Below are 12,104 nucleotides of genomic sequence, written 5' to 3'. Positions count from 1 at the left end.
TAAGTAAATGTGCACATACGTCTTGTCTCACAGCGCCACCTGCTGATAACTTACTATCCCTGCTCTCTATGAGAATGTTTATTGAAAACATGTCAATTTCTGCAAGGCTAGAATTGATTAATTAATTTTTAAAAATACGGTTGTGCATTCACACAATTTCAAACTTAGGCTGAAATAAGACTCTCAAAAAGCTTTCCTTTGCTCCTCAAGCTTCTACTCCATCTTAGCTTACTGACACAGTGCCGGGTAAACCTAATGACATCGTATTTAAAAGAAATTAAAAAGTTAGGTTTAAATAAACAGTATCACCTATAAATAACGGCAATATAATACAGTAATTCAAGAACAGTTCCTTGAAAATACATTTGAAAAAAATAGAAATTGCTAACCACACCTTAAATAATTTTTTATATGGGGGAGCTTAAAATGGAGAAAGTTGTAGTTTACTTCCCTAATAGTAATGTTATTGTAGTTTTATTTCATTTACCTGTAGAAAGTCTTTACTTTGTTGTACGGCAAACATCTTATACACTGCTTGTAGATCATGTTCTTATCCGTCGGTAGTTCCAAACCACATTGAGCACAGCCTGAATACGTTATCATCGGCAGAGAGGCCAAAACACACTCCAGTGAAGTGTCAGCACAGAAGGCGAGTTGCTTGCACTGACCAGTTGAAAGGGTAAACTTCAGTTCTAAGATATGGGCTTTCACTTGAATCACTCCTGCAAAAACAATTTCAATAAAATCTGCATTCAGTTTTATTTATAACTAAAACCAAACGCAAGGGTTACAGCTTGTTCAAAACCAAAATGATTATCAATAAACCTTTCTGAATCCCCCCCCAGCTTTAGAAGCACACACTCATATTTTTAGAGATGATTTATGCAGCAAAAAGTCATTGTGGTTAAGTATTACTTAAAAGTACATACAAGTACTATGTTTTCAGGTACTGTTGTCATAGATACCACTACAGAAGAGCCTGAATAAGAGATCAAGAGATTAGAATTGTGCAAATTGCCAGTTGCTTTTCTTCCATGCTAATTCAGAGACAGTGAAAAGCACAGCTTAAACAACTTAGCCTTCCACTATTCCTACATAAACTAGAGTTAAATGCTGCAACACCAACTTTATATAGTTACTTCTTAATGTTTAACACCAACCTTCGCAATCTTCTAGGTTTATCTGGGAGGTGGTGACTGCATAAAATGTTGTCTTTGTTCTTTTGTAAGCAGTCTTCGCTAGCAGTAGCTATTTTACTCTCGCTTTAGAGAATTGCTATTAGACAAACTTTCAGTCATTAATCACATCATTACTAGACTGGTTGGCGTGGACAACAAAAGGCAGCATTTCACACTGTGTTCCAAAGCCTATCTCTGTATGGTACCACCTGTCCCACCTCTGGGCTCACTGAGGGAAGGCTGCATTCACAGTTTGGCTGGATATTGAGCAGCAGCCCTCAGAATAAATTAAAGACTCCCACAACTGTGCTAACCTAAAAATGAAAAAAGTTTTACTTAATCAACAGAACATCTATTTTGCTTAGTTACACACTGCACAACAGACAAGTGTGGAACAGTTACAGAGCTATGGATAACGACTTTACCTGAGCATTTTTCCTCCAAATGCATCGAGAGCTTTGTCACCTGCATGAGGGAAGTTTTGCTTTTCTGAAACTTTTCTTTAAATTCAATTGCCCTTCTGTCATCATCAAACAAGCACTCGTAGGATGACCATGGAGTTGTGTGCAGTTCAAAGTCACCAGAGACAGAACTACGTTGGACCAGAAGGTATTTGAAGTCCCACAGGTGTTCTACAGGACAAAAAAAGCAAACGAGTTTACTTTCTATACCTTAGTTAATTTATAGAAAGCCACAATCACTGACAAGATTGAGAAGCAAATCAACAAGACATTCTCACATGGTCAGCTCCGGCAACTTTATTTCAAGTGTGATGACACGTAGAGGTTTTCCCTTCCCTATAAACTTTGCATGAGTCCTCCCATAACTAAACAATGTTTTCATTTCACTTGTTCTGAATTCAGGTTTCCAATCAACCAAACTTTTTTTTAAAAAGAAACCAATTTGCCAGCTCTAATAAGGAAAAGTTGGGAATGCCTAGAATAAAAAATCTTCACGTTATTAATCACTTCCATCTTTAATACACCCCTGTTTTTTAATCTTCTAATTTAATCTTAATCTCCATAACGTTCCAATTTAAAAATACTGATTTTCCATCTTCCAATTGACTCTATAATAAAGAAAAATACTTTATAAAAGGAGATTACAGAGGAGAAACATTTTGAGTTGTCCTTCACTTTGTTGTAAGAATCCAGCATTCATCTACTGATCAGGCCCGATAACCTTTCAGGCTGTTACTTTTCCTCCATATTTGCTCAAGCTGAAAGTTGCAGCCAAAATAATTTGGTTTGGAAATAAGGGTAGAAAAATGTGTAAGGATTTTATTAGCATGTTTTAGTGTTTTCATATTTTGGATTAATCTGATTTTTAGTAGTAACCTGCTAAAATTGCAAGTGTCTGAAAAAATCTGCCACCAGACAGTGTTTTACAGCAAAATACTCCAGAACTTTCTCTCCTCTGAACATGTCTAGTTTCCTGCACATCACATCTGACTAGAGATATTGCAGTGCCCCAGAACTGAGTGTGTTGTGTGTTCTAGTCCAAAGCAAGATTCAGGTAGTAACAATACAGCAACAGTGAGGGAAAATCTAAACAGGAAGAAAGAAACGTGCTCTTGGCAAGAGGGGATATATGGAAGTGGAGGACATAGTCTAACTAGGGTACGGGATTTGGTTGATCCCGAATTTAACTTATTATTCAGATCTTCAACATTCCCCTGTTGATTAGAAAACTGATCACAAGAGTAAAGACTTAATGCTACAGAGATCTACAATTTACACTCTTCTGCTTCAAGCATCAGAGAACTGATATATGATTGGGTCTTAGAAAGTCCCTTTGGTATCTTCTTTTTGCAGCTACAATTCTAAAATGCTGTATTTTGAGAAGTTTAATAGTCTAGCATACTAAATTCTGTAAGATTTCTAAGAATCTAACAAACAGTATATACCTGCTCACACTGAAGCACGCACAAAACCAATAACCATGTAGGTATTATGTAATAAAGTTAATTGGTTAATGTTTAAATTGGACCATCTTCTTCAAGTAGTCTAAGAGGTATGTCTTGCCGTTAAATGATTTCTAGGAGTGCAGATTACTTACAAATTGAAGTGGAATTGGCAGAATTCAGAGCATCTATGTTTAATAGGTAAAGATTCACTGTGAGGTTTTAACCTTTCTGGGTTTTATTTTGCACTGTACAAAAACAGGCATTTTAGGCCACCACATTCTGCACTTCAATACAGCATATACTTCCTAAGCGCATCCACGGATTAGAAATACAAACTCTCAAGTTACCAGTTCAATGAAAACCTAGTTTCCTTATTTTAAGTTAACAAAGCCAGTAATAAAACAAAATTCAGTAGTAGTTGCTGCTAAAACACAGGCCATGTAATTCTTGCAAGAGATGGTTTTGGTCAGTTAGAGCTAGACTTGACAGCAAAACCATTAGGGTAAAGTCTGACCCTGCAGTAAGGTGGCAAGCAGAGAATGAATATCAGAAGCAGAAAAACAGCAATTCATGCTAAACCAGACAACAATAAGGAAGACTCAGCAAACATAGTAACATAGTTATTACTCAAGTGTTTATAGTTACATAACTGAACACCAGTGCATCTTGTACCTAGAGTAAAGTTTCTAAACATTCATGCTTTCTCAGTCTCATAAAGCGAGTGCACTCAAATCTGTTGCTGATGGCACTGCTTCTTAACAGAGGAGAAATGTTAAAATTGTTATCAAGTATATTGCCTTTCCAAGGGGAGTATTTACAGTTTTAATGGAAAGACGTTACCAGCTGACCTTTTTAAAGATACTAGTAACATCACAAAAATCCTTTTACAGCTACCTACAGGTACACGGACTTTACCTTTTTTCCTTTGAAGTTGAGGGCACCAGGCAGCCCCTGCTCCCCACAGTACCATCCTATAGTGTTGACCTCTGTTCTGTTCTACTGTTAGAACAATTTTTTTTTGGTTGCCACCTCTGTATCTATACACAGATTCTGAAAAAGTTTGAAATTATGTGAGTTCTACAGTAAACAGCATATAAACATGCAAAACCCATGTGCCTCAATATTAAGATGAAATCACGCAGCTATGTTATTTTACATATACATATACAACTATAAGTAAACAAGAACACACCTACAATTTCTTCAGGACAAAATGAGAGCAATCTGATTTCTTCAGCAACACAAACCTAGTTTAAAGGAATGCACAAAGTATACTAATCTACCTTTATCTACCTAAATACCTAGCAATCCATACATCTTTCAGCTCCCCTGCATCCTGACTGGTAAAAATGGAAAGAAAGCAGACTCAATCTCTCAGCAATAAACTGTCATAGCTGGAAGTTAAAGTTCCTGTAACTTCTGTGGAATACACTGAAAGAAACATTTCTCTAAGAGTCTTCACAAAAGAAAACTACAATCACGTACAAGCCCACTGAGAGGATTAATAACAGTACATATATACTGAAACAATTAAGCTCCACACTAAAAATACAGTATTTTTCAAAACCAAATAATTTTTGAACAAGAGCTCTTGCTTTAAATATCTAACAATTCTAAGATTTTATGTATAATAATAAATTATAAAGATTCCCATCTTCAAAATTCTCCATTTATAATTAATAAACATGATATTGACAGTGTGGGTAAAAATTTGAATCTTACTAATACAAGACGGTAGTGCAATATGATCAAATTTGTGGCCAAAGCTTGAAGTCAAGCACAGAGAAACAGTGGTACTGTAAAAAAAAGATAATCAGAACAGTTATGCAGGGAAAAAAGGGAAGAAGAGTCCTTTTCCAGGTGTGAATGGTGATCTTTAACTGCCCAATACAAGTTAAAAAAAACATGGAAAGACACTGCTTGAAATACCGAGAATGCCCCAAATAAATTTGGTTTTGTTCACTTCAGAGGGGAAGAAGATGCTAGGAAGCAGCTGTAAGGCCCAATTATGAAGAAATGGAAACAAATCCTCAATTTTAACATGGAAAAGCGCTTCAGCAAAAGGAATCCTGAAATAACTACATTAATTATTAGAAGAAAATTAATGTGTGACTGAAGAATAAACTTAAAAAAAAAAAATCAGTACATGGACTGCTGACCATGATTCTTTGGGGAAGAGGAGAGTTTACAATAAAAATATACAGGAAACTCAGATTTCCAAGACAAACTTATATTGATGAGGCAGGTCTCTGTTGAGCCTATGCAGAAAAAGAGTTATCACCTTAAGACATGTTAGCAGTTTCATACTGTGCACTTTCCAGTGCTGAAAAATCAAAAAGAACTTTTACAGAAAGGCACACAAGTAAGGTTTATTATAAAGAAACATCACACGTATTTAAGAAACCAGGAATGCTTAGCTTTAAAAACCTATCCTAGATAGGAAAAAATAGAAACAAACAAGAACTGTTCCAAATAAAACATAAAGAGCAACACAGCTCCTTTATAAAGTAAGAAAGGCAAGCAATTCCTAAACCCTTTGATTAAAATAATAACTTCATTCTGAAAACCACATGATTTACAGTGCAATCAAATTTTCCTTTAACGACAGGATGCTTACCTGGAAGGTAGTTGGCTGGCAAGCTTTGAATTAGTAAGGCTTGACTGTCCCATGTGACATTTTCATAAACCAGCCCCCTTTTTCAAGCAGCGGTCTACAGCAAGAATGTACCTCTTGAATTTCAAGAGCCATTAAAAAACACCTTTATGTTCCTCCACCGTAACTGCAGTATCTTCCTCTTTTCAGCACTCCTGCCACACACACCTATCTTCCCGGAGAAGGATTTCAAACCCACATTCCTCATACTTAAGATACTTGAAGCTGTGGAGATGCCCAAGCTATCTCACTGACAAGTCAATACATTTGTAGCTGCAGCCGGTGTTGAGTGCTGATTCCTTAGGGAAAACACACAAATCCCTCGGTGAGCAGGAACACTCAGTGCCCACCGCCTGCGTGCTGCTCCCACAGGCACGTATGCTATCCATACCACTAGTGTGTAGTAACCTCCTTTCAGCAGCTAACTACGGTCACCATTTTCTCCCTGTCCTTAACTCCATTTCTTTGCTATGCCTCCCATGAGTGGATCGTCACAGACGTTTCCCTTGTGATTCCCGTGTCAAACACTGGTGTATGGAATGGGAAATCACCAGAACTGCCTCGCAAAATTACTATTTAAGTTTTACCTGTTGTTGAAGTTTTGGAAGTCAAAGTCCAGTGCATGAACTTACCTATTAAAACAGCAATGTTGATAACTTTCAAGACCGAGTGAACCAATGTATTTGGCTGGAGCTGGTCTAGCTGCATATACTGAACACTATCCAGACTCTGAACTTGTCTTCGTGGAATGTCTCTGAAGTGTGGAAATTCTGATGATACGTATGACAATAAGCCATGGAGAGCATCACCATCCACTACAGGACAAACTTAGATACAATAAAAAAAGTTAAAGGGACACTTTTTTTTTTTTAAGCTTAGAAGTACAAAATTTATCAGTTGGTACTTATTTATATTGACAAAGCGAAAACTATTTCACAATAATTCTAAGGCAAGAAATTCTTGAGATGTGTAACGCTTCATCCAAAATTAAACCACACTTCATCTGCCTTCCCTTGATAGCATCCCACAGTTAAGCCAAGTACAATATTTTAAATCACACTAAAAATAGGAGAGAAATTTTATCACAGCTTGGTAGGAACAGCTATTCTTGTTCATTTACCTCAGCACCTGCCTTAAACAGCTGGAAATAATGAGGATCAGGAAGACAATAAGAGTAACTCAAGTTCACGGTGATACTTCTACTGTATCCTCACATATCTTTAAAGACTTCATGCTTAGTCGCCTGCAATGAATTACTCTCCCTGAATGGATCTACTAACTTTTAAGCCTCAAGTTTTTGCAAAGAATTTAATCCTCGTGAAATCTCAGACATCTTATGGTTGAGTGCTGGAATAACTGCTCTTTCTCAAACTAAGCTCAAAGAATTCAGTCTTTCAGAGTTTTGAATGGTAACCACCCAACTCTACCATAAAGTTCATGTGCCTATCTGATGTCATCATGCCAAACATCTTGCCCACATGTGTTCCTGTCATACTTTCCTGTAGCGTTTTATAGCTCTGTTGCTCACATTTCTGTTTTGTCCTGTATAGGAGGTATTGCCAAAAAAATGAGTACTTTAAATAGCTATTTAACTGTGATTTTTGTGGAAGCTTATGCACTACAATCTTACATTCTTCTGGATTGAGAGCTGAGCAGTTCCCCAGATTCAGTAACTGGCTGGTAAATGTCGACTGCAGCATGATCTCTCCACACCAAAGATTTTCGTACATTATTAAATCTGCAAGAAAGAAGCAGCCTTATCAATTCATGTATTAGCAATATTGAAGTACATCACACTTTCCTTGACTATAGAACCATCATGCATACAGGTGTGAAAAACTGAAAGAGATCGCTTGGAAACAAAGTGATTTTTATTTATTCTGCCAACACCCTTTACAATGACTTAATCAAATTTTCTCAGTAGTCTGACGTAATTCTTCAATTCATATAAAACATTCAATAGTCTCATAGCAGGTGCTGTATAAGTGAAGTAGGTGACTGTATTGGTGAATTATTATTGTGCAACATTTCAGAACGAGTAGCGAAGTACTAGGCTTACCCAGAAAGACTTTTGATGTATTTTGAGATAAGAATGATTAAGCAGACAAGAACTATTTCTCACCCTGAGACTGAACAGATCACCATGATTTTCTGGCTCGACAGCGGAGAATTACAAAAAAAGTCTACCCATTGAACAACTAGCATATCTGGTTTGTAGCAGCACTTACACCTTTCAGGAACAATTGTTTTAAAGCACTGACAGGTTAGAAAATAAGACTGACTACCTACGGCACTGCTGCAGTATCAATGCACTCCTGTGTCTCAGACCAAAGACTACACAGAAGAGACAGGCAAGCTTCCATGAGACCGTTGATGTTCCGCTGGCAGGATGACTGAAAATTCAAAGTGATGCTGAGCAATGTAAGATACTTACAAACACTTAGCCACAGTTTCAAATTACTGGTTACACACTATTCTACTTAAAATAGGCATTTTTAAGACCCACATTTTAAAAAGGCAAACAAAGGAATTCTCACCTGTAAGCAGTACAACATCCCCAGGAAACACGGTGAGTGACCAAAATGCAGCGCTACGCCACAGCACCACCTTTCTCTCAATTTCTGACTGGTCAATAACGACGATTGTTGCTACAGGAATTGTACATGAAGATTTTGGTCTAGTCTTCATCTGTATTTCTCTGATATGACAGGGATGTACTATTGTAACCAAAACATTGTACTTTTGATTTCTGCAGCAACAATTCTTAAGTGGTGTTAGTTTCTTTTGAAGCTTCTTGAACTCTGCCATCCTCTCTTGATCCACTCTCATCCCAGGACCAGCTGGGGAAGAATTCAGTTTAGCTCTCTTTGGTTTCAGCTGTCTTTCAAATGCTGGAGGAAAAATATGAAAGGAATCTTCATACTGGCGGGCTCTTTCCAAGCAGATCTTACGAGAACTGTCTACTTGAGAGCACAATATTCCTGAGCTCAGTGGTTCAATATGGATTTCATTTTCAAATTGCTCAGCAGGAACGTTATGTTCTTGAGACTTCTCTGCGTTTCCCTGAGCAGCTCCTTCTTGTTTTGTAGCTTCAAAGCAAACATTTTCCCCATCACCCTCAGAACTGAAAAGTTCAAGGGAACTTGTATACTCTTCCTTATATTCATTTTCAGCCACATTAAGACATGTTCCAACATCAGGACCAAACTGGAATTGATCATACTGCCTTTTTTCAGTTTTTTTGCCTGCTTCTGTTTCCAACAGTTTTACAGTTCTTTTCTCCATCTCATTCCTACCCCATGCAAAAACGGCCATCTGACTTGAAGTTATTATACTACGGAACTCAGTGTCTGTTGACACTGCAAAGTCTAAACAATCACTTGATTGTCCTTTTGGTTTTGACTCTCGATTTTGAGGGAAAAACAAATCCAGATACTGACTTCGATGTTCACGGCCATCGCTTCTACAATCTGATTGAACAACTTCTCCCACAGACCTTAGATGTACGCTAATCTGCTTAGTACTGGCAACCAAATCAGAAATGTAAGAGCTGTTAAATTCTACGTGACTGGCTTTTCTTTCAGTAAGGTTTGAACAGCCACCATGTGACTGTTTATATTGTCTAGCTGATTCTGCAAATCTTTGTGCAAAGTGTTGATTTGCAGCCTGATTCACATTTGCATGTGCGCATTTATCTGTAGATATCTGACAATCAGAATAAATTAAACTTTTGGTCTTTTTAGGTGTGCTGGCACAAGTTACTGCTGCAGGCACAAGAGATGTCAAAATCTCTTTTGCTACCATTAATCTCCCCTGTTCAGACTGCTTAGAGCTGTCATCACTTGTAGGAACCGCTGTGACTATAGAGCTTTCTGTCTGAAACATTAAGTGGTCAGCATCTTTGACTTTTCCAGGAAAAAGACTACGTGTATCACACCAACAGCGGAGTTCCCTCCATTTTTCAGCAGCCGGTGCTGAACTACTTTGTTCTGACATCTCCACTAGGCTCGGAATGTTGGGTGCTCCCACAAAAATATGAATTTGACGTCTTTTTGTCATTTTTGATTGCTGTGCCAAGTCTGACTTTAAACAATGTGGTTTATGTAATAGGCAGAATACTAAATATTAGTAAATGCAAAAAAATATATTTTGCCTTTTCTTTACAATTTAAAGACACCTAAAATTCAAAGGAGTAATTAATAATTTAACTGGTAAAACCACTAGTTTACTACCTAAAGCCTATAAAATTAAAACGCACACAAAGAAAAGACTGGAAGTTATTTATTGTATCAAATTTGCTTAGAAAAATGAATTTACAGTGGGGCTTAATTTCTGATACTGATACTTGAAAACACAGAGCAGATGCAGAGTTATAGTGGAGTTCAATTTAAGTTTAATTCATGAGCAGACGCATCTTCATTTATTATTGCTAATTAGCCAGTCAGACGTGAACTCCCTATTCAGTACCTAATTTTAATCTGAAATAAATGGGTGTAATAAACTTACACAGCATAGTTAGGAGATAACTTAATCTCCCAGAAAACTACAATTTCAACTAAATGATTAAAAATACTAGAGCTATTAATAATTAGTTTAAAATTTTCTACAAATGCAGTATTTTACATGCTGTTTTAGCATGAAAATACTGTGTTAAGTGACTGTTTTAGGAAATGGAAAGCTTGATGATATTATTGATAAATTATAATTATTAAGTAAACAGTCAGCTAAGAGGTCAGTGAAACCTGAGCAGATGACTCATAATTTGTTTTAATTCATTTAAATAGCACCATACTACCCAAGAAGCTACTAGCTTTTCTAGCTAATTAAAGATAAGCCCACCTTACACAGCACAAAGGACCCCTGATTTTTTAAATTTCTGCTGTAGTCTAATTTTAAAATACTCAGTGACACCTACAAATGTTCATTAAAATGCAGACACCTAGCTACGTGTTTTGGGAGTGTTGTTCATAGAAGTTGCTGCAATAGGCAATTCTGCAGAGGTAGGAAACGGAACACCAGAAGTGAACTCTGGGAGATAATCCGGCTGCAAACAGAAGAAAAAGAACACTGAAACAAAGACAGCACTGAAAAGTACTTACATTTTTCATTTAGCAATTATTAAATTAACGGCCATTTTCCTAACAACCCGCTAGGGGTCGATAACTCTGCACACTCATAAAACTCACAGTAACATGGAAAAAAGATAAACATCCCGATCTCCGGTATATTATAGCTGCATCTGGAAAAACAGTATTACAACCACTAAAACCAGATATGTTATCATATAAAGAAGCTACAAAACACTAACTGGTATTGCTCAGTTTTATGATCATTGCAAAGCACTTCATACTTAAATGACTAGAGTATCCAAACTTCTGTAGTTGTACATTTGAATTCAGCCTCATATGAATGCAACTTTTAAAGGATAATTCCCATACGAAAGGTTTAAATTATGTAATTAAAGAATGGTAATATACAAATAACTAACGGAATCTGCAGTTCAACATTCATGACGTAAGAAAAGAAAGGCAAAGCAAAGTGACAGTGAGGTTGAAGTCCTAAAGAAGTGATGTTAGTAAGTTCTGTAGATAAAAAGCTACCCAATAACGATGTCAAAACAGCCTCAGTAACAGATCCCCTACGACAAACAGAAAATGTTACCACTGCTCTACATGAACTTCAGAAGTGCAACCTAACTGATAAGACCAAACTCATAGAGTCGCTTGTTCCCTGGCCACGCTGTTTCGGGCACCAGCCCGGTGCCGCTGGCCTCCTGGGCCACCTGGGCACGCGGGGGGCTCCTGCCCAGCCGGCCGCCAGCCAGCCCCCCCGGGCCCTTCCCCGCCGGGCCCTTCCCAGCCGCTCTGCCCCAGGCCCGCAGCTGCCCGGGGCTGGGGTGACCCCGGCGCGGGGCCCGGCGCTGAGCCCTGGGGAACCTCGTACGAGCGGCCTCGGCCCCTCGGCCCGGCCTGCCCAGCCCCCCCTGCGGAGCCCCCCGCCCCCCCAGCACATCGACACCCCCAGCTGGTGCCACCCGCACACTGGCTGGGGCAGCGCTCGGTCCCTCGCCCAGGTGATTCTTCCCATAATCAAGGCAGAACAATGAATTAATCAATCAGTTAAGACTTGAAGGAAAAACATCACTGAAGAATCATATGGAAGCATAGGGGGGTCGTGTGTAATTCTGCCTAATCCCCATATTCAAACCATAGAAACTAACTTTGGTTTAATTCCCTAGCAGTGCTGTATTATTGTTAGTGAAAAGCTTTACCAGTCTATGAAAACAACAATGTGTAAATCTAAATGCATGCCAACAGCCCCAGACTTTCTTCTCAGTATATATACACACAAACTCTTTATGCATAGT

At 38.1% G+C, this 12,104-nt stretch overlaps 1 protein-coding gene across 10 annotated transcripts in view; it reads right to left on the bottom strand.

Moving 5' to 3' along the window:
* Positions 1–12,104, bottom strand: part of SHLD2 (shieldin complex subunit 2) — a 41,169-nt gene that overhangs the window by 6,720 nt on the left and 22,345 nt on the right. For all 10 annotated transcript variants that reach the window (XM_040605607.1, XM_040605606.1, XM_040605611.1 and 7 more), the window contains 6 exons: positions 8,275–10,781; positions 7,368–7,475; positions 6,370–6,564; positions 4,000–4,134; positions 1,604–1,810; positions 488–722 (listed from right to left, as the gene is read on the bottom strand). In XM_040605607.1, the coding sequence (XP_040461541.1) occupies positions 488–722; positions 1,604–1,810; positions 4,000–4,134; positions 6,370–6,564; positions 7,368–7,475; positions 8,275–9,796 (2,402 nt within the window). In that variant the 5' untranslated portion in view covers positions 9,797–10,781. The remainder of the gene's footprint in view (positions 1–487; positions 723–1,603; positions 1,811–3,999; positions 4,135–6,369; positions 6,565–7,367; positions 7,476–8,274; positions 10,782–12,104) is intronic.

This window comes from Falco naumanni, chromosome 9 (genome assembly GCF_017639655.2).
Source record: "Falco naumanni isolate bFalNau1 chromosome 9, bFalNau1.pat, whole genome shotgun sequence".
Classification (NCBI taxonomy): Eukaryota; Metazoa; Chordata; class Aves; order Falconiformes; family Falconidae; genus Falco; species Falco naumanni.
Note: the sequence above shows the minus strand (reverse complement) of the source record. Positions and strands in the feature narration are given on the sequence as shown.